Source organism: Agelaius tricolor, unplaced genomic scaffold (genome assembly GCF_023055355.1).
Source record: "Agelaius tricolor isolate 1412-34295 unplaced genomic scaffold, bAgeTri1.0.p SCAF_4, whole genome shotgun sequence".
In the NCBI taxonomy this organism is placed as follows: Eukaryota; Metazoa; Chordata; class Aves; order Passeriformes; family Icteridae; genus Agelaius; species Agelaius tricolor.
In genome coordinates, this window is record NW_027269264.1 from 24,398,654 (window position 1) to 24,422,313 (window position 23,660).

At 36.4% G+C, this 23,660-nt stretch overlaps 1 protein-coding gene across 3 annotated transcripts in view; it reads left to right on the forward strand.

Moving 5' to 3' along the window:
* PIP5K1B (phosphatidylinositol-4-phosphate 5-kinase type 1 beta) overlaps window positions 1–21,851 on the forward strand; it is a 96,408-nt gene extending 74,557 nt beyond the window's left edge. For all 3 annotated transcript variants that reach the window (XM_071424922.1, XM_071424921.1, XM_071424923.1), the window contains 5 exons: window positions 141–225; window positions 4,476–4,631; window positions 5,383–5,527; window positions 11,897–12,014; window positions 21,104–21,851. In XM_071424922.1, the coding sequence (XP_071281023.1) occupies window positions 141–225; window positions 4,476–4,631; window positions 5,383–5,527; window positions 11,897–12,014; window positions 21,104–21,106 (507 nt within the window). In that variant the 3' untranslated portion in view covers window positions 21,107–21,851. The remainder of the gene's footprint in view (window positions 1–140; window positions 226–4,475; window positions 4,632–5,382; window positions 5,528–11,896; window positions 12,015–21,103) is intronic.
* Window positions 21,852–23,660: the final 1,809 nt, after the last annotated feature.

Sequence of the window (23,660 nt, forward strand, 5' to 3'; positions counted from 1 at the left end):
AATTCATAACTCATAAATGGTAATGATTCACTAATTTTGACCATGCCTGAAATGCATAATATAGTTCACCTGAGGCGTCCAGCTTCTTCTTGACACCTTACTTGTGGAAAATGTGACTGATATATTTTTTAATCTTGTAGGATACTGTTTCAGTTCACAGACCAAGTTTTTATGCAGACAGATTTTTAAAGTTTATGAATGCAAGAGTTTTCAAAAAAGTTCAAGGTAAGACAGTAGTGACTTATACTTTTTTAGATATTTTTTATAATCATAATCTTATAATGCTCCTGTCTTTGCAATGAAACAAGCCTTTCTTCAACATCATGTAGCACTTTTGTAGCTCCAGTCAAGAAAATAAATTTCTGACAATTGGGATTTTACTCCATTAGTAAAATTACAGAGAATTATGTACTATATATTTTTGTCACATCAGGGCTGTCTAAAGTTGGCTTCAGGTGACCACCTAGACACTCTATCACTCCCTCTCTTCAACTAGATGAGAGGAAAGGTATAACAAAAGGTGGGTGGGTTCAAATAAGGACAGGGAGAGATCACTCACCAATTACTATCCCCAGCAAAACTAACTCGAAACAGGAAAATTAATTTAGCGTCTTACTAATTAAAAAAAAAAACAAAAAAACCCCAAAACAAAAAACACCCCAAAAACCACCAAAAAACCCCCAACTTTAGAGAAACCTTCATACAGGCTTTTTCCATCAGAAGTTCAGATCAGGTTTTATTTTCACTACTTTTTCTACCACTGGTAGAAAGTCATAGTGGCCTTTGTTGCTCTGCATGTTGTCTAAAGATGATACACTTTTCTAAAGATAATTGAGCCTGTGAACTCTGAGCCTGCCCATGAAAACCAGTGTTAAAGGCCTGGCAGATCAGAACAACAAACGTGATTATGTGTAAAGGCATATGAAAAAGAGGGAAAACTGATACTGCAACAAGGAGGTTGAAATGTATAAGTATTTTGTGAAATTCTAAATAAGAAAAAGAATAGGATAGATAGATGAAAGGAATGAAAGGAAAAGGCTAAGACTAACAATACAAAAACAATTAAGATATTTTAAGTAGAATGAAGGAATCTTAAAAAAAAAAAAGAAAATTTGAATTAACCCCAAGTAGTGATTCCCTGTATGCATGATATGTTATGGCAGCTTTTCAGGAAAATAAAACTTTTTGGGAGTCTTACAAATATTAATGAATTGATGGATAATTTCTCTATAAATTGACCCTGCTATTGAAAGGAAATTCAGTTGGAGGTGTTGTAAGTGCAGAGAAGGATGGTGAAGGGGGGACAAAAGAGACCTGGAAAAGCTTGAGAAGTGGACCCATGGGAACCTGATCAGGTTCAACAAGTCAAGTGCAAAGTGCTACATCTGTGTTGGGGCAGCCCCAGATACTAGCACAGGCTGTGGGATGAACAGATCAGAGCACCCTGCCAAGAAGGTCTTGGGGGTGCTGGGGGAGGAGAGGCTGGACATGACCCAGCCATGGGCACTCACAGCCCAGAAAACCAAACGTGTCCTGGGCTGCATCCAAAGCAGCGTGGGCAGCAGGGCCAGGGAGGGGATTCTGCTCTGAGACCCCACCTGCAGGGCTGCATCCAGCTCTGGAGTCCCAGCACAGGAAGGACACGGACCTGCTGGAGATAATCCAGGGGAGGGTCAACAACATGACTAGAGGGATGGAGCCCCTCTCCTATGAAGTCAAACTAGGCAAGCTGGGGATGTTCAGCCCAAAGAAGAGAAGTCTATGGGGAAATTTTGTAGCAGCCTTCCAGTACCTAAAGGAGAATTACAAGAAGGCTGGAGATGGACTTTTTAGAAGGGTATATAATGACAGGACAAGAGGCAATGGCTTTAAGCTGAAGAAGGGTAGATTTAGGTTATATGTTAGGAAGAAGCTATTTACAAGTGAGGTTGATTAGGCACAGGAAAGGTTGCCCAGAGAAATGGTAGATGCCCCATCCTGTGAGTGTTCAAGGCCAGTTTGGTGGGGATGTGAGCAATCTGCTGTAGTGATAGGTGTCACTGGGCTCAGCAGGGTTTGGAACTAAACGATTTTTTATATTGCTTCCAACACATGCCATTCTGTGTCAACTGCTGAGATGTGTTCAATGTGTGTGCAGTAAGAAGGTCTCTAATAAATATACTGGCAAGGCAAAGATGAGTGCTTGAGGTTTGATGAGGTCCAGGCAGTTCTTTGGGGAAAAGCTGTTTCGATTATTGTGAGCAATGAGGTTTCTTTCCAACAATTATCATAAGTGGTATAAAACCTTACAGTAAGACATACAGATTAGGTGTTTTGAATAGTGTGCACACATACTAACTTGCTGCTTTACTACCAGATTATTTTTTAAACACATGGAGGTGATGCTGAAATTGCATCTTTTTTTTTTTTTCCTTTCATTTTAGTAAGAGAATGGCTGGTTTTGATTACTCTGTAGGACAAAGTGTTTTCTGAGTTGAGGGTTTATTTATAAAGCAGTGTTCTTGACAAATAAGTATTAACTGATGAGCTAGAATTATCTAGTTTGTAGAGGAACTTGTACTTTAAAATGGATCTGATTTAGCAGTTTCATAATCCTGCTCATGGAAGTGTATTTGCTTTGGAGTTTGAGTGTTAAAATGTGGAATGGTCACTCGGCTCAAATACTACAGAAGAAGTATTAAACATATGCATTGTCTTAAACTGATAGAAGGTGTTTTGCAAATACTTTTTGACCAGTGTTATGCTGGTCTCTTAACATTTTCATTAGTTATCTGAAGTGAGAAACAATTGTGTGTGGACAGAGAGAGAACAAAATACAAACACTAGGACAAAATAAGATTTAAGTAAACCAAAAATTACTACAAATACTAGAATAAACTAACAATTTAAAGTGTTCAAAGTTAAATCCTTTGTACAAGATTGATTAATGAGAAAATAGAAGCAACTGATGTAATGTGACAAAATGTGAAGCAAAATTCAGCTTAAAGGAGAAAGCAGCCTCCTGAGACCCAGTTCTCTTTAAATCTTAGAATAATTTTGCCAAAGAACTGGTGGGAGTTCTGCTGTCTGAGACAATACTCAAAGGAACTTCTCTGCATTGATAAAGAATAAAGAGTGTCTGCTCCTTACTACTTGACACTCCCTCCTGTTTGACAAAATAAATATCATATATCTTACGTCAACATCTGCGTCTTTTTTCCCCAATTCTTTCTAATTCTGGTTGCTCGATTTGTTCCAGGACAAGACACAACCTGTTCATATTTGAAGCCTACAATGTACAATTAAAGTATATCATGCCTAATTTTCTCTCTGATCTTAATTAATCTGTCTCATTTTCCCAGGCAATTGACCTGTCTAAGTATCCTACTCTTATTGATTTCCTCTGTATACAGGGCTGTTAATGCACTTTTATACAGATTAATGGTTCAAATGCATTATTCTTTCATAAAAAATTAGGAGTCTTCCTGCCTTCAGGAATATTATTTCTAAGCTTTGAGTTAGACATTTCAGTTTAAACTCTTTAGCCCTGTTCTGAATCTGTTTTTTTCCCCTAGTGCACGGAACAACCATGCATAATTAACAACAAAAACTTAATAAGTGGCTTAATAATTTAGCCTTGGGCAGAGGCTAGCTCAGCAACTCTCTTCTATGTTCTTTTTTAAAAATACCCTGGAACTATGTATCTAATTCTTTCCTTCAGTGTTCAGCCAAGTAACTTGATGTGTTTAATTTGAACTTTGTAGTAAAGCAATGAAAGAAGTGTTATAGTGCATCTGAAGTAATTTTTCAGCCAATGCATGGAGATCAGCAGCCAGCAGCTGAAAAACACTAAATTAAATAGCTGGCAACGGAGAAGAACTACAGAATGGGGGTCACAGTTCAGTAGTAGTGCCAATGATCAGTTGTAGAGTTTGATTCAAAATGCTTTTTAAATAGGCAGGGCCTGCTAAGACTTATAAAAGAGGTGCTGATACCTGAGTGTGTAGGCCATCAAGACTTTGGAAGTGTTTATTGTATCCGAAAATAAATGTTTGACAGATGAGTCTGAAGTGGAAATTCTTCAGTAGCATTACATAGAAGTAGTTAACAGCTCAAAAAAGAGATCATAACCTCTCCGAATACTCCAAACGTCTTTTCCATTTTTGTATTTTCTGGATTTTTTTTCTGTATCGTTCTGTCTCTGATTACATGGGCTGGTACTCCATAGAAGCTTTTTAAATCAGTGATGCCAGTGACTTGCCTTATTGTCCTATAATAAGCAGTAAGAAACTGAAAAAGACAAAAATGCATCTCTTGCAGATGAAATAACAATACCTAGTTTAAATGTAATGTTTGTTAAGTAGGTTTCTGGATATGTTCTTCATCTGTATTCAAAACCTTTATTTTCTATATGGCTTACTTTTTCATTTGCTGTTAAAGATGTGTAGGGAGATAAGATGACATCATTCAACATCTATGTTCATTTGGTAATGCAGCTCTAAAGCCTTCACCTTCAAAGAAACGGTGTAATTCCATCACAGCCCTAAAGGCAGCATCACAAGAAATAGTGTGTGCAGTTAGCCAGGAGTGGAAGGATGAAAAGCATGGCATTCTTGCTGAAGGACAAAGTTATGCCAGCCTTGATGAAGAAGGTACGGACTTTCAAATGAACAACCTGAATTATGTTATTAAAAATTTTATATAAGCTCTAGAAGTCCTGTAACTAGAACATTACTAGTATGGCTAAACTCTCAAAATAAGAGTCAGGTTATTCTTAGGGAGAGAGTAGTTAGTAATATTTGTCAAGATGGACCTTCAGAAGCAAGACAAAGTCAGAACCAAAGTTCATAGTATGATGTTAAACTTTCAGATTTCAGGACATCCTGAAAAAAGGTATTCAGGCCAGGTAGAAAATTTTGGCCAGAGACAATGTTATCCTTTTCACTGACCTCTAAAGAAGCATATCACATTAAGTGTTTTGAAGCTCAGTTCATGTTCCCAGATGTTTTTTTAAGAGATACAACTTTGCCCCTTTCAGAACTTGCCTGAAGCCATGATGAAAGCAGAGCCAATTACCTAATCCAATCTGATAAATGAGCCCTGGGTAGCATGAGAATAGTCCTCAGACTGAGAAGAATTCATAACTCATACCTCTGTTTAATATTTGACTTTGGAGTTACTCTGTATTCTGCTGAATGTACTTGTTAGCAGCTGAAATTCACTCTGTAATATGAAAGAGTGTGGGTTTGGGCATATGAATAATACCATCTCATCAATTCAAACATTAGGAAACTTCAAGAAGCTTATGAGGGCACTATGGGACTTGATGTACTTACATGAAGATTCTTGGGCTAAATTTAAAATTAAGTTTGTTAACATTGTTCTTTATTTCTGCATATGCAGCACTAGGTTCACACCACCAGCCGGATCTAGTGCCAGGCACTCCGTCTCTGTTTGAAGCAGCTTCCTTGGCAACCACACTTTCTTCTTCTTCCTTGAATGCAGATGATCACTGTCAACGTGATCAACCTACACTCTATTCTAGCAGGTAAAGGCTAGAATCCTATATGTTAGAGAATTTTCCTCTGTTTTGCTAGAAGTTTAACATTGTGCTCGACAAACGGGGGCTCTGCAAAATAAGAAACAGAAGGGGCAAGTGTCTCTGTAACTCAGTCTTTAACCTTTCCAGTGAAGGAGGGGTGCCAAAAGCTTGTAGGATTTATAATGTATTTGTTTGTAATTATACATATTGTAATTGGGAATCATGAAATAGAAAGCATAAATGTGGTGAAAAATGTTATATGAATTTTTCTTCATGTTCCAAAACTAAATTGAATATCTAAACTTTGCTTGGGCCTTAAACCGTACCATAAGGTCAGGGTAGGAAGTAGTCCTTATAACTTGGCTGTAGACAGAAACAGCTGCAGAAAGTGGTGATGTGCTAGGAAAATGAAAAATTGTTCTTTATTCTGAATGTACAGTGAATGTACACTGAATGGTCTGCTTTAAATTCTTCCATAACAACCATTTTCTGAAGTAAATTTCTGTGAAACTTCATCCACGGGTGTGCTTAGAGCCTGTTTGATTTTAATCCGGAAGTATAAAAACAGGAATGTCTTAAGAAAAGTTGTGCAGATGCTATTGAGCCAGGTTAAATGTGATTTGAGTTGTATTTGAATATATTTCAGCTGTGTCAGTTCAGTACCATGCTTAAGCGGGTACATCTTGCTGGGAGATTGTAGATGCCTGTATGCTCCCTTGTGAACCTGAAGTGTGCTGTGTTGTGTCACCTTGCCTGCTTGCAGATCTCTTTACAGTGTATTGAGCCATTTCTTTGCCTGTTTTCATCAAGAAGGGTAGCAATTCAAGCATCTTGAATATTGTTTGGAAAAATTTGGACTGAACTCCTCAATGTATAAATTTGACAAACACACTAATGTGCCAAGATGTAGTTCTTTCCTGTAAACTGCATGTTGCCCAAAAAATCAAGTTATTTTAAAAGCAATCTTGAGACAGTAGGTTTTTACATCCTGTTAAATATTTGACAACTGTAGTTACATAAAAAGTAAAATGACTTGCAGCATTACTCGATGATAGTGATATTTACAGCTTCCACTTCCATTACGTTGAAAAAAATTTCACCGATGTGGCATCTTCTATATGCCTGATAATTTGCTATAAAAATTGGAATGAAGCATGTTTTGGGGTGTAATGAAGATGAAGTTTTTATTGCAGAACAAAAATTTTTCTGCACAAGCTTTAGGAAATAAAACTACTGATGAATAAGCATTAGTAGAAATAGATCTCATTCACTTCAACTTATGTTACCTATAGGACTTCAATATTCATGATCTTTCACAAAGTTTTTTCTTTGATAGAAATAAAGTTATAGAGTACTTTAAGCATCAAATAAAATACAGAACTGCTTTGTATCAGCATCAGTCAGGAAAAGCAAATGGTGAAGTTGTCTGAATTAGGAGTTCAGATTTAAGGTGTTTCAAATATTCCTTACTCTCTAAAAAATTAACTGTAAAGAAAACATATAAGTAATTCTACTATATTGTACTGTAAACATACTCCAAAATAGCAGGTCTACACTATGATTGCACATCTAGACTCATTTACTTCCCAGTAGTGATGCAGTCAATTAAATAACCTCTAATCCAAGGCAGCTATGTGATTAGCATGGGTATCTTAAAAAATCAGGTTGTTAGTCCTGGTATGGACTTCATCATCATGAGAGGCCACATTCTCTGACAAATTAGACCTGGTACCAGCATTCACAGATGTGTGGTTCTCTCCACATCTTCTGCCAAAACATCTACACTGTAGCCAAGAGATCTGCCATACGGGCTTACCAACTAACATCTTTGCTGGTCTAGGTATGCCCTCTTCAGCTAGGGCCTGGAGGCAGTTTTTAATTCTCATTATTAGTTGTGTGTGTCACAATTTCAGTATGTACAATTCATGAGGATTAGCTTCCCTGTCATAGCTAGGAGTTAAGAAAGCTGCAAAGCATGCTCAGTAATGAACTAATTTCCATAAGATTCTGGGCACCTGCTGTTTTGTGCCCACTTCTTTTGGCATCAGTTCAGGGAGGTCATTCCTTCTTCTTGGCACTAAAAAATATATACATCTAAAGTTTTGCTTATGTTTTTGTGGTTCACTCAAGGAACTTCAGTCCTCTCATAAAAAAAGCTAGCAGGGAAATAAACCCACAAAAAACCCCCGTGCTACAATGATGCAGTGAATTGTAGAGTCAGATCTGAGTTTTTTCTTGCCAGAATTCTTCTTTTGAATATTAGAAAATTATGTGATGCAGGACTCATCATTTTACCATTTGTCTCTGATAAAACAGAAAGCTTGGAGCAGTCTTTGAAACAAAGCCTGAATTAAAGATTTGTTTACAAATGTGAGCCTGCCTTCAATCTTTAAATATGTAGTTGACTATGACATTGTGCTTTGTTATTTATTAGAATTACAGTTTGGCATCGTCTTCATCAGGCTTTTTTATTGTGATTCAAAGTAACATAGCACAAGGTAGAGAGTACATTAATTTGCTTGTAACCTGTCAGAAATTTCTGGTTTAAGGTAATAAAGAACGAGAGTCCTGTGTGCTTAGTAATAATGTGATATTTGTACATCTCCTTGACTCCTACTAATGAGCAGTATGTGCCCATACTACTTAGAAAACAGATGGTATTATTTTCCTCATTAAAAAGAGAGTAATAATACTTTTCGATACCTTGAAGCACACACCGTATTTCTATTTGGGTTTTTTCTTCAGAATTACCCTCTGTTATCCAATGTAATACTTCCCCAAGGAGAGGCAAATGGCTTATAACTTAAGAAAGGTGATCAGCACCCTCTCTCCTTGAGAGTGCTCAGCATCTGTGGGTAGAAAGGGAGAAACTGCTGCTGCTGAGGTTAAGCAGACGGAGGTGACTTGCTGAGGTGGAGCCAGCTCTTGATGCTGTGTCTTGTGAGGAGGGCTTTTGTAAAGCTGTCTTGGTGCAGGTTAAAACTAGCATAACTAATTGGTATACAGTGCAGAGAAGTGTTTAGGGACTTATGATTAAAGTGAAAAAGAGAGCAGTCATAAACATACAACTTATTAGGAGTGTTTTTCCAGGCTGCAAGCTGATTATTTTCACCAAGTTATTCTTCAGTTGCTGAAAAAGTAGAGGAAACCCAAGGTGCTATCCAGACAGTGTGAACAGGAATTAGTAAAAATGAAAGATTCATGGAGAGGGGGAAATGGCTGTATTTTTCAGCACAAAAAGGACTGGATCTAAAAACAGAAGGAAAAAGAAAAAAAAGACAATCATGACATATGCTGTTCAGTAAATGTAGGCCTTCTTGTATGTCAGAAGACAGCTGGTGTCTTTTCCATGAAGCTGTTTCTCAGTCAAGTGGTTTTATCCTAAGTAATCTCAAGTATTCCTTTAGTAAAAGAACAGAATTGACAATTTATTGCTTCTATTAAAATTTTCAAATATTTTCTATTCCTCAAGTAGGTTTATATTTGGTGCAGAGATATTTTAGTACCTAAAGGGTCTGTTTTCCACTAGAAAATGTAATTATTAGTCCAAAACTACTTCTTTGAAAGGGTTTATCTGTTTTATCTTAGGAAATGTAATACTTACATATTATATTAGGGATTATTTTTATAGCAGAAGTGATAACAGATATTTTCCTCTTCCAGGAAAAGTTTTCCTATTTAGTACTGATGAATTAAATTAAAGATGACAAATCTGAATGCCCTAAGCACTGTGACTCTTGTCTCACTTGACATGGCTTTTAGAATTGCAAAGAGCTGAAGAAGGTCAATGGTGCTTCTGGAAATGTTTGAAACTTGCTTTAAAATATTTCAAAATGTTTCAAACTGTAGATGTTTTACAATTCTTGTTTAAATAGCCCAAGAATATAGAAAGTATTCTTTCAATATATTTTTCAGCAGGTCTCATGGGACTCTCCAGTCCCAAACCCAAACAAAATCCCATGATGGTTAAAGGGGTGCTTTACCTCCCTCTTAAGAGCAATGCCAAGATGCTGTGATCTATATAAGGAGGACTGCTGAATTCTTCTGATACATCTGAGCCTAAGGAAAAAAAATCTACATGAAATCTATTTCTTCTTTCTCTTTATGCATTCTATACCTCATTTCTGGAAGATGTATATGTAGTCTGGACTTCTGCCTTCTCCTTCTTTCTTTCTTATCTATGTATTTTTCAATTTTTTGTCTTACCTTTGTATTGCTGTTTCTTGGTGGAGACCACTTGGAATTTTGGAAGGCTTTGAGGGATTGTGGGTTTGTTCTCTTACATAGTCAAGCTTCCTGAAGCATCCAGACCTTAAAATGCTGTTCTGCTATTTTTTTCCAGTGACAGGGATTATAGTTTTTTTTCTGTTGTAAGGAATATTAAGCACCCCTTTTGCCAGTTGGTGTTCTACATAAACAAACTTTTGTGTGTTAAATTTCAATGTTCTCTCTGTCCAGACACTACTGTTAGCTTCTGAAGCTTAGACAACTTTGTTTGAATCTGATTCAAAGTGGACTAAATTCACACATGCTTCATGATTGGGTGGAAGAAAAAGGCTTGAATGCTCTAAGACTATGAACAGATGCACTGAGTCACTGGGGGTATCCCCATGGGAAAGAAAATTTGACTATGATTGAAACAACGTATAATTGTTGCTTAAAGTAAAACAAAGCTTTCCCAGTTCTCTAATGATGGAATTATTTTTGCTTCTTTTTTTCTTTCTTAATTAAGAACCAAGATCAAATAGAATGTTTTAGCCAGAGGAGGGCAACAGCATAGTTGAGCATGCTCCTTATGGCTGGTCATTACTGAATGCAAGAAAATACCTGTAAAAGTGTTTGGGTTCTTTTGGGTTTTTTTTGGGGTTTTTTTTGCTTGGTTTTTCTTATTCAACCTAAGAATTAAGGATGAGAACTCAGTGCACTGTAGAAACTGTATTAAAACTCTGTTCCTTTAAACTGCTCTTTCTGAAACACTGTGTGTGAGGGGATTTCACTTCTTTCCTGTGCCACCCCCAATATCGTTTTGCCTTACCAATCTCATTGAAATCAGGCTGAATTAAAACTGGCAATAAATGCAGCTATGATAATGCTATTGAAGAAATTTGAACTTCAGTTACCAACTGCTGACAGCATGTGTATTGCTGTTAAGAGATTAATTACAAGATTTTTGGTTTTACTCTTTTACACTACTCAGTAGAATTCAAGTTACACATATGAGAATAATGCTAAGTCAATGGGACCTAGGTCATCCAAGTACAAGAGAAATAGTCTTGCTTTTGAAAAAATGTCAAGTGCATTACATGATAAAAGGAATGTAATGTGGTGAATGTAAAGACCTGTTCCAGTATGACATTGATTCATTATTTTGTTGAGCATTTGAATCTCAACTTTACATGCTAGTTTCTGCATGTTGAATTGTGCATACTAGTTTTGCTCTTTCTGAAGTTCTGTCCTATCTGAAATATACTTAAAATAGTACAAAGAGAGGGGAAAATTAGTCATAGCTGGACTGATGGCTGTAACCATGTCTCCATACCAAGTTAAAATTCAGAATTTTGGCTTTTCACCTTGTCTATAAACAGGTAAGAATTTCTAAAATATGTCCCTGCAGAACTGACAGTTGAGTTTTCAAGGCAGCCTGGAGCCTAATTTCTGGCAGCTAGTAAGATAAGTGATAAGGGACATCTGAGTCCATTAAAACACCTTTGAGAGTTTCGGCTTTGTTGACCAAGTGTGTTACAAAATGAGATTTGTGTGGAGATGCATTTGCAGTTTCACATTATTTCTGTAAGGCAGAGAACAAAAAATCAATCAATGAATAAAGTAATAGAATGCACCTGCTCTGTAAACATCACTCCCTTGCATAGGTGTACTAATTACAATATACTCTTGTTCTCCCACTTTTCCTTCTGAACTTATGGCTGCTAGTAAACTGTGTCTGCATGGAAAAATCCAATGTTACTAATGTTACAATATGCCTAATTGCTTACTCTTTTTTCCCCCATTTTGAATTACAAAATGCTGCCAAAATTTACACCATGCGTAATGTGGAAATAATGCATTTTGAGATTAATGTAATTATGTGACATTTACTGTGACATAGTTTAATTCATTAAATAAATATTGAAACTCAGTAATAGCATTACTTTCTGATAAAATTTTAGTAAATGCGAAAATAAATTGTGCAATTAGTCAAATATGAGCTTCCTGTTATCTAATCATTGCCAACATATTTGTTTATTTGCATTCCTTTTTTCCAAGTATTTTGAAGATTTTCATGTTTAATAGAGAGACTTATTTTAAAATTTTCAGTTATGACTGAGCTTTGTAACTTGGGGTTTTGGTTGACTGTACTCTCCCTTCTCTTTGCAGTAAAGGGTTACCTTCAAGTTCAACATTCACTTTGGGAGACAGTGCCATCTATTTGACTTCAGAACAGAGCACATTGGAAATGGAAAATGATAATGCTTCAGTTTTGGATGTCTACTTAGTAAGTTGTCAAACTGTTTCTAATGGGCTTTTTTTTTCCCTGTAATTGCTTTGACTCAGGCTCAGTAAATGATTAAAATCAACTTCAATCCAGAGGTTTATTGAGGTTTTTTTTGTATGAAACATGCATAAGTTTGCATAGGTATGATTTGCCAAAGCAAGTCCCTAAAGAATTTATATGCATATTAATTATTGCATTAATAATGAAGTATGCCAAAACACCTTTCAGTTTTTCTCTAATGGTAGGTGGTCTTTTCTGCTGTTTCCTATTGGAGAGAAAAAAACCAAAACCCAAACCAACAAAACCAACAACAAAGTCTTTCCTCTTCATGTAGAATACTTCACAATATAGAAATAAAAATTTCTCTGGTTGGAAAGTTCTGTGTTTATGCCACTGATTTTGAAGCCAGTAGAGCTCAGTGTGAAATACATTAATGGCCCCCTCTTCTGATTTGAAGGGTTGTCCAATTGTGACAGCTGATTAAAAATGTATCTTTTCTTTACTTTTTCAGTTCCTAGTAAGCAATTTATCTGACTGCTGAAAGATAACGCCGAGTATATATTTTGTTGTCTTCATATCACCTGTGTTTCAGATGTTCTCTAGCTCACATTCCACAGACATAAAGGCAGTAGGCACCCAATTCAATTCCCAACTGAATGAAGTTTTTTGCATCTAATTTTTTTAGGCTATTCTGAAATTGTCAGTATAAATGTAGGTGGCAGGTATGTTAAACTTGGCCTTTTTTCCCAAAGGCTTATTTTCATAAATCATAAACGATTCTGACATTATTCTAGTAATATTTCCCCTTGACTGTCATGGCAAGAATTGTACCAGAGATGAAGAATCAAAAGAGGAAAATTTGTTAACATTTCTAATAAATGTTTTACAGATACATGGTTGTTTCCTTTCTAGATAAAATTTATTGCATTTTTTATTTTTCTTATCCCTAGAGTTACCTGATCTTTGTCTTAAGAAATCCATACTATCTTAGAATCATAAAACAGCTCAGGTGGATGGAGCTTCAAGAGATCATCCAGTCCAACTTCTTGCAGAAAAGGGAGCCTAGATAAGATTATCTAACACCCTTTTGCACGGCAGCTTAAAAACCTCCAGCAACTGGAACTCTGCCACATCCCTGAAGAAGTTGTTTCAGTAATTATTGCCCAGAAAAAATAATTTCTTGTGTTCAGATGAAACACGTTTGTGTCTGATCTTACACAAGATGAAATACGTTTGTCACATTCTCTTTTTCTGTAGGCTGTGCCACTGATGTTTTTTTCTTTCTTCTTTAGTCAGTAATGCTGGAATGCGTATAGTACTCAGTTAATATCTACTAATTTAATAGCCCAGCACTCTTAGGGGAATTGTTGTCTGTCCTGCCTCCACTGACACAAAACAGTATCAAGTACCAGTGGCCCATTAGGTGTAGAATGCTTGGTTCCTCCCCCTGGGCAGAGCATCTCACAGTGGGATGACGTAATTTTATCAGTCATGCAGTGAGGCTTGATGGCCCATTAGCAGAAGATATCCACCTCCCCGCCCCCACCCCCTGGCCCCGAGGGAGTTATCAGGGGTGAGTCATGGAAGAGATAAAGAACACTGCCCCACCTGGTTTTAACAGATGGTGATAGAATACATACTTTTGTTTACATCTTGCCTTGCAACCTAAGGCAGCAGTTAAGCAGAAGCCCAGGGAAGACAATGGCCCATTATTAGACCAGGCAGGGGAAAAAGTTAAGATAATGCTGGCAAAACAGAGCTTCTCAGTACCTTCTTTCCTCCTTGTTCAGCGGAGTGGCCAGAACCAGACCGTAGCTCCCAGGATCAAGCAGCTACAACTACAGACATATTGACCTATCAGTATTGACAACTACAGACATATTGACCTATTGGCCTGCAAAGTGCTCAACCCACATAAATGCAAGGCCCAGGAGGGGATATACAGCAGAGTATCAGCAGAAGTGGCTGATAGTGTTGCAGGGCCACTGTCCTATCATTTTTGAAAATTCATAGAGATCAAGGGGCATACCTGATGACTGGAAGAGGGCAGATCTCATACCTGTCTATAAGAATGGCCCAAAAAAAGACCTAGTATCCTTACTGCAGTCCCTGGGAAAGTGGCAGAACAAGCCTCCTAAGAACTATTACCAACTAAATGAAGGAAGTGACTGGGAAAATCCAGCACAGATTTATCAAAACCAAATCATGCCAGGCTAACCTGATCACCTTTCTGAAACAAATTACCATATTCAGTCAATAATGAAAAAACAGTGGATGTTGCTTGCCTGCACTTTAGTAAAGCATTTGACATATGTCCCACAGCTAGACAAATGTCAAATATAGATTGGATGGGGGTGATCCATGAGATGAGCAAGAATCATCTCATAGGTGATCAGCTTGTTTTACTGAGGCTGGCAGCCTGTCCAAGTGGGGCCCCCTAAGGATCAGTACCAGGCTCCAAGTTGTAACATCTCCATGAATGATCTGGATGATGGGAGCAAAAGCACACTCACCACGTTTGCTGTGTCACTAAACTGGGTGCTGAGGGGGACTCATCAGCAGGGAGAGTCACCTTACAGAGATATGAACAGGCTGGAAGATCGGGCCACAAGAACTGTGTAAAGTTCAACCAAGGAAGCGCAGAGTCCTGCACCTGGGAGCACAAAACCAAAGAGCCTGGCCAGGCCAGGTCCCATGAGCTGTGGGACAGCCTTGCCAAGAGGAGCCCGGGGGTCCCAGTGGACAACACACAGACACCAGGTCAGCAGTGACTGCTGCAGCTACTGAGGCAAAGTGGATCCTGATGCATCCATGGGGGCACTGCTAACAGAGAGGGATGTGACCATCCCACTTCACCAGCGCTTGTCAGACTGCACATGGAGTAGTGTGCCCAGTTCTGGCCCCTACAGTTCCAAAACAGATGTGGATGGACTGAAGATGAGTCAAAGGAGTGCCATAAAGGTGGTCAAGGATAGGGAGAACTTGACATTTGAAGAAAGAGTGTAAAAGTTAGCTCGTGTCAGTCCACAGAATTTTCAGGAGGGACCTCAACAAGGTTTTCCAAAACTTAAAGGCATGCAGGTAGTATGGAGACCCTCCTTTTCTCTAGAGGCAGTGGATACAAGTTGTAGTGAGGGAGGTCTCCTCTCTATGTAAGAAATAACTGTTTTTACAATGAGAATGATTCAAGGAGAATGATTTACAATGAGCATGATTTTATAATGATGAATGATTCACTGGATCAACTTCCCCAGGATATGTGGTAAAGTCCCCATCACAGGAGGTTTTCAAGATGCAGCAGACAGTGATGCTTGATAATCTCATCCAGGCTGCCTTTCCACAAAAGGTTAGGAGGAATTAGATAGCCTCTTATGGTCCCTTTAGCCTGGGCTGATCTGTGGTTTTTTGGCCCCCTTTAAACAGTGAAACAATTTATTCTTAATAGCTTTTGAATTTAGTTTATAAAGCAACAGTCTTCTTTAACAATAATACTGCTTTGCACTGTGAAGTATTTCTTTATAGGTTTGAAGTCTGTAGGGTAGAGGATGGAATGCTCTGAAAATCTAGTGACAGGCACAGGTAACACCTTTTGTAAAGATGTCTGTATGCGTTTGAGGTGTGAAAATAATCTCTTTAGTTAGTTTTCAGCTTGTAGAACATTCATTACTATTATGTCTTGGAGATTGCAGTAAGTAGATTTGTATTCCACTGATGAATTTCAACAGAAAAACAATTAAAATGCATACTGGTGCATACTGGAAACAACAATTAGCCTGTGGCTGGGAAAACTTGATAATACTAAAGTATAAGTGCTGATCAGAAGGCAATTTTGCTTTTATGGGAGGATGATTAAATGCATGATAGAAGGAAAAAATGCATATTTTTGAGAACACTAGGAACAGGCTAGTAATTTCTAATGTACATCTCAAAAATAAAGCAAATCAATGAAAGGTTACAAGATGTACTTTTAAAAGAGGAAAATGCAAGGAGAAAAACGTAGTTTTAAATGGCATTCTCAGATTTTCCTTTAAGCCTGTGATTAATAATCTTTGTGTTTCTACTACGAGGCAAGCTGCTATAGTCTTACCCACTATATATTTTAATGAAAAATACCTTAACTTGCTTAATTTTGGGCACCATTAATCCTGTGATGTGTTTGCTTCCTGTTTTGAAATGCCAAAATGCTAAATCTTTTGGACAAATTTTAGTCCACTAGTAAATTAAGAAGTATGAATTTTTGGTCCCATGTATAGAAAAAAAAATTTGTCGTAAAATGACATTGTGTTAATCTACTATAAAGAGTAAATTTAAAATGGCATTGTCTGAGCAGTTTGCATGGAAATTCTGATAGTCAAGAAAGGTGAGGGGGAACAGAAAAAAAAAGTTGTAAAAAAAAAGAATTCCTCTTACAGGCAATAGTATTGGATTTGAGGTGTTACATTAAGGGAACTCCAAGCAAACTCACACTGTGCTGCTGATGTCAAAACTGAGAATGTACCTGGTAACAGCAGGTTACAAGAATTCTTGTTCCAGGACACAAGCGGAGAGACATCTTGGGTTCACAACTGAATGCTGATAAACGACCAAGTTCAAACTAGCATTTTGTTAATCTGCTACTCTAAGAAGCACTGTTACGTACATTCCCAAATCAAGTTTACTTTTAAGTTACATTGGTTTATTTTCTCATACACCTTTTAACCCAGATAATAGCTTAAGAAATTTAGCTTTTATGATTAGAATATGACTGAGCAATGAGCAATAAGTATAAGATGATTTCTAATTCTAAATTATTTCCAGTTATTCTAGTAACATAGTTACAATACTGATTAATTAATGCAAGTAATTTTAACTATCAATTAAATAAAAGTAATAAGTAATACAATTAATAATTAGAAATAATAAATAGAAGATAGGTGATGTAGAAAAAACTTCTAAATTTGAAATGTTTCTCTGCCTAACTTCAAACATTAAAGGCTTCTTGCTTTTATGAATATGTAATACAATGACAGTTGGAAACAAATGATTCTGTCTGAGATAAACAGGTTTCTTGTATATAAACCAGAAACAGAGAAGGTAACACACTTCCATTTAGCACTTTGATATAGAAATCTACAAAACAGGGTTTCCTTCTTACTCCGTAAAAAAAATTTGACCTCTTTTTAAAATTCCCTTGAAGTCCTATATACTGGTTTCAGTTCAGCAAATGCTGTTGTCAGTGTCTCAGTGTCCTATGGAATTTGATTAGTAAAAGGTAGAAGTCCAATCTTGCAAAAGTTCCTTAACAATGCAACCAATCCTGAAGACCTTAGTCCAGCATCGCCATGGAGTGCCTTAAAAGTGATAATTCCACTTAAAAAGTAAAGAATAAAAATCGCCTTACTCCTTCTCTTTTGCAGTGAAGTATCAAATTTTTGATTGAGTTTTCTCTAGCTAAAAAAGCAACACATGCTATTATAAACTATTTTACTGTGTTTTCTTTGCCTTCCCATGACATTATTTTTAAAGATAGCTGATATACTGTACTACAATATCAGTAAAATCAGTAAGTAAGTAGTAAGGCTTAAGTAGTAGTAAGTAAGTAGTAAGGCTTAGGTATTTAATTGATTTACTTCAAGTAGGCTTGATTTCCCTTATACTTCCAACAGAAAAATGCATGCAAATAGCAGTGAAAAACTTTTAAGTTTCTTCTATAATGATGCTGTATATGTTAAGTCATCTGGTGGAAAATACAGGATTTAAATAAAGAAATATGTGTCCAGTGTATAGGATCTTTAATAAATGTATGTCCTGCGTATAGGATTTTATTAATGAATTATTTTTTGCTTACAGAATACTTCTGTATATTGAACTACAATGCAAAATTCTTGGGTAGTGCAGATGTTTTCACATGAAAATACAACATTGCCTCCTGTTGTTAAAGGAAAGGTTCATAAAATTTATATTTAAATGTCACTGCTACTGAAGATATGGGTTGGTAAGGCCTTCAGTAAAATAAAATCATGGAATAACTGTAGTGATGAGCAAGCCCAGTATATTTAGAGCCTTGTTAGTGTAGCTATGATTTGTGTCAGAAGAATTGCATAGATTATATTATTACATTTAAAATTACTTATAGTGTGGTTTATTTCCAAATGCCAATTTATTATAGGTTTTTGAAATCTTAAAATAATATTGAAGATTAATTATGTATTTCAAAGCTGCTGTAGATGCATAGGTAAGCAGATGAACAATTATGCTTCTAAGCAAAATGCTTGTTTAGAAGCTGTCAAAACTTTGACTCTTCAGTATTCCTTTTCTTCTGTACTCTTCCCCATAATTTCAATTAAATTTTAATCATGGGGTAGTTATTTTCAGGGTGCTGTTGTGGGATAATTAAAAGTGAGGCTGAATTAAAGCAATTCCCAGGCAGAATACATGTAAAAACAAGCTAAAAGTTGTGCCATCACACTGCACAGCATACCTCAAATTTTGATATGTTGCCCTTTTTATAGAAACTTCAGTTTCTCTGCTTCACCATTTCCTCTGAAGATACTGGTGGAAAACCCAGTAGACTGAACCTGAATACTGGGAATATGAGAAAGGAATTATGACCTCCTCACTTACAGGCATCCTTTCTTTCCCCTGAGAGCATAAGAATCCTTAAAATGTTATGTGTGCATGGTAGAGCCAATCAAGCACTCCCCTCAAAACAGAACTTGTTTAAGGCTGAAAGGGGCAAACCAACTTGTCTTATGCAGCACAGTTAACTGCTCATTTCCTCTGTTGTGATCTATGTTTTCCCTGTATCCATCCATGCATGATCCAAAAAAAGGAGAGGGAAAAACGAGACCTATGTGTCCCATGAAACTGAAACCAGGTCAGAGGTGAAAAACAAACGAGCAGTCAAATGTTGTTTGGCAGAGGTGCTCTTGCAGAAGAAACATTATGTAAGAAGGAACATTTTAGTCACCCTTGCATGAAAATCAGACACAGGAATTAGGTGCTTGATTAGATTAAAAAGGTACCAATTCAGATCACTAGCAACATGTTGCCTGAGGAAGCCAAGTGCTAAAATGCCAGCATGGTATTATCACATGTTCTCATGCCTGGTGCTTTTAAAAGAGGAAATCAATCAGCTCAAAAACATATCCATGGAAAGAGAACTGGAGCACAAAAATGCTCCAAGACAGCCTCAAGTAGGCACAAACATTGTAAATCCATTATATACACAGTGTGAGACATCTCAGGCAGTGATTATAGGAATGATTCCTGTAATGTCATTTGTGCATTATTTATCACTTTGGACCAAATTGCTACAGCCAAACTCAGTTTTTATTTTTAAAAAAGAAGTTTCCTTTATCTGGAATCAATGAAATCCAAAAATTGTGTAGTAGATACAGTGTTGCCTAGAGGATCATGTCCTGAGCCTTGAGATAGATGGATTTCTTTCCAGAGTAATACAGTACTGGACTGTACCTGCCATAAATATGAACATTTGAAAATCCCATCTTCTTAAAAGAGCATTAGTACCATCAAGAGTATTTCTGTGATTGACTCATACAGTTGCTACAAGTTATTGTCAGGTCTCCTTTCTCCAACTCTGTCATGCAACTTTTATTGAAATTTTTCATTGAAATGCTTTGGAAGGGTCAGAAGAAAGGAAACAAGAACAAGAATAAGCTAGTCATAATTCCATTGCATAATTAGTGGAATACCATAAAACCAGCATCAGCAATACCAATAGCCATCTTAGTGAAAAGCAGTAAAATTAATTAAAAGTCCTTGTTAGCTTTACATCACATTGATTTTAGAATACCACTTTCTTTAATTTTACTCACTTGTCCAACAATTTCACTTCACATATGAAATTGTTCTGTACTTTCTAAGTACTTTACTGCCTTAGGACATTCCAGTGCTCATAGGTCCATCAACTCGACTTGCCAGACCACAGTTCCTGAGAAAGAGAGGGAACAGCACCTGAGAGACTGGTGCTGTGCTCAATAGCATCAGTGATTATGAACACCCTAATACTGGTGGACAATACAGTAGGAAGTTTAAAGTTTTCATAGAACAATATTGAAATATCGTTCCTCAAGGTTCAAGGGTTGTGCTAGAAGTTGTAATAAAAATATTGATTTAAATCTACTGGTTACATTTCTCTGAGATAAGCTTAAGAAATGCCTTCAGAGATTTTTTGTTCATAATCAAGATTAAACTGTTGTCAAACTATTTAAAGGTTAGTTAAGTGCCTGTATCAAAAAGCATAATGTAAAGGTGACCTTAAAAATCTGTTTAATAAATGGAACCTTACATCTTTGTAATGTTTTTTAATGAGGTTTTAGAGTAAGGTCATTACAGATCCCTTTGTTTTGATTTTGTGTCTTGCTACAATTTGGGTATATCAGCTGAGATGCATCCAGTTTACTGAAATATATTCTTCATCTGCCACTTTATCCTTAGTTTGAATTGTCATAATAAAATGTTCAGCAAAGAAGAGTTTCTTTTCAGTTCATCTCTAACTCTACAGGGATGCCAAGAAGTGACCAACTATTTCTATGACATGAGGGTAGTTTAGAAAACTGTAATCCATTAAGATTATTAAATATTTTTTAATTTAATTTTTTTGTGAAATCAAATGATTGCCACATTGACTTGAACATTAATTGTGCCTGAAAGTTTTTTGATAGGCATGATTTTTTACCTGGGGAAAGACACCATGCTTCTGCTGAGAGCACTAATATTCATGACATATGAAGACTGCTACTTTTAAGTAATAAATACCACAGTTCTGCAAGATAAAAATAAGCTGTTGTGAATTGCTGAGTGGTTTCAGATTGTTCTGTCTTCTCTGATATGCAAAGTGTTCAGCATTTTGCAGCAGCAAGTAGTTCTAGTTCACATAATACAAGTGTACTGCAATGCCTGCAAAACCCATAGGGGTTAGCTGTTGTACAAGAGACCCAGTGCTTTTGATCAGGGCCCAAGGTCATAAGAGAATCACTGCCAAATTGTACTGCAGCCTGTTTGGGGGAAGAAAGATGTTACCTATGTATAATTCTGTAAGAAAACAAGTAAACACAACTCTTAACTTGTCATTTCTGTATTTCTAGTAACAAAGAATATATGAAGAGTAAAACTAAGGGAAGTGACCATGGTTAATGAAGAGCACTTTCTGCACTCCTTGTTTAAGAAGAAGGAATTTGCTGAGCCTAATAGACAAAGAGTAATAATCAACAGAACTAATTCTAAGAAGTGCCATAGAAGTGCCATCTTTGAACCATAGAAAGAGTTGATGGACTTGACAAAAATCATATGAAACATTCCACACTCTGTGTTATCTGTCCTTGCTTGCTCAACTGTGAAGAACTGTGTATTCAGGCTGCTTTCTACAATATTGCCAATCACCTTTTTTGGACTCTGAAGTGATATTTTCTTATCTCTCTAGCGGTTTCATTTGCATGCATTCTGTAACTATGCACAAGCAAAATATATTATCTACTTTACCTATTTAAAAATAAGCACAGTGGTGAATAAAATCAATTTCATTTTTCTGACCCACACCATTCTAATTGCTTAGGTTCACATCAATGGAAACTGGAACTGATGTTGTATGAGGGTTAGGGCAAATATCTGCTCATACCATATGAAAATGAGCTTCTAAAGATACTTTCACTGTTGGAAAAAAGGAGATAAAAATGTTATTTATAACAAGGCCTTATGTTCTGTACATATATTGTCCTTGAAATATTTTTGATTTTACTTTATTTCTTGTAAAAGAGAAAATCTATAATTTATTTAGAAAATACTACTGTAAACTTTAGTTTTATTGATGAATAAATGATTTTTTTCTGAAGACTATCACTGCTGTCATCCTGCTATTGATCTATACTGGACATAATTGTTCTTGCATTTCTCTACCTTCATGGGACAGTCTTAAGAGGCCTCTTGAGATATGACAAACACAGAATCAGTCTTTACCAGCTCTATAATGATAAGGGGAATCTTGAAATTAGAGCAGGAAAGCCAAAGGAACATACTCAATAGGCACTGCTTTATAAAACCATTTCAGGTTTTTCAGTATGGGAAGTTATTTTAGGGTAACTGCAGAAACTGTTTTAGTTCCCTAATTTCCCAAGTAACAGGGAGATAATCACAAATGCCAATGATCATCAGTCCAAGATTTCATGCTTCAATGCAGGGGTGTATTTAAAAATTTGCACAGATGTCACTTAGAAAGCTACTGAAATTATTGGTAATAACATGTCTTCTAGGAGTAAGCTTAGTAAACTTGCTAATTTGACAAAACCTGAACTTGGCATTTAAAGTCCTAGAATTATTCTTTGTACCTGTATAGATTTTTTTTTAAGGATTTGGTGTGGTGGATTTTTTTTGCTTTAGTTTGGTGGGGGATGGTGTTTTGGTTTTTTTTTTATTTTACTTCAATGTAATTCTGACGAGTAAGAAGAATAATTCCTTAATTATGCACAGTATAGAGAAATTTAAAGGGGTTTGGGTTTTTTACCTTCTAAGTATACACTGCCTAAGGCTTCCTTTGTTTGGAGCCTGTATCTCATGATTACCACTTTTATAGGCTTTAAAATTAGACTGCTTAATCTCAGCAAGAAAACTATTCTGCAGCTCTGAGAAAAGTAAAACCAATCTTCATGTCCTATGAGTAAAACATTTTGTACATCTCTGTCAAGTGTCTGTTCCTTTATGTACAATGTACAGAATATTTAGAATGTGTCTCTGTGCAAAGCAGATACTTGTCAATAGTCTCATTTGGGGAAAAAACATTTAAGCACCCAATTAACCTTCATAAAGAACACACATGACAATTTTTCCCCAATTATCTAGTAACTATAGCATCTGAATCACTTGTTCTTAGGAAGAACCCAAAGGATTCACAACTTAACTGCAACAATTCTGTCCAAAACCAGAATGTCTCTACCAAACTATTCAGAGACTGAGACATCTTTTGTATACAATCTCTTTGTCATGGGCAATTTAATTTTATATAACTCAACAGTATTTTCCCAAACCCTTCCACTAGACAATGATACAAGAGCAATCAGTAGCACACTCCCCCTGTTCTTCATAGAAGCCATTTGCTGAAACATTTAATATTTGCTTTAAGTAAAAAAATCTATCAGCTCTTTCCAGACTGAATGTGTGGCGCATGACCCTGCAGGGCTTCTGCATCTGCAACTCCTTCACAAGTATTTATACCAGCATAAAAAGGTACTGATGCCAGTATTGTGATATGAACAACATTAATTGTTGTTCCTGTTGCTCCTAAGGGACAGGAAAATTAAAAACATTTTAAAACTATTGTTAAAATTGCTAATCCTTAATTAGAGCCCTTTAGAAGTTGTGTGACTGATCCTTGCTTGGTAGTAGCATCTTGTAAAATTCACTAACTTGAACTTTACATTTGAATTAACTGTTGTTAAATTTATAAAAGATTTGGTATGTGAAATTGCTCGTACTAGAGAAAATGTTTAATCCACACAAATTCATTGATTTGTCATTAGCCTAGAAACACAAGATGAACATTTCCTGCTGAGAGTTGTGTATGACTTGGATGACTAGAGAAAAATCACTGTGAAACTAGTTGGATAATATAAAAAAAATACCTGAGGTTATTTTTATAGGAGAGGCAAGCTA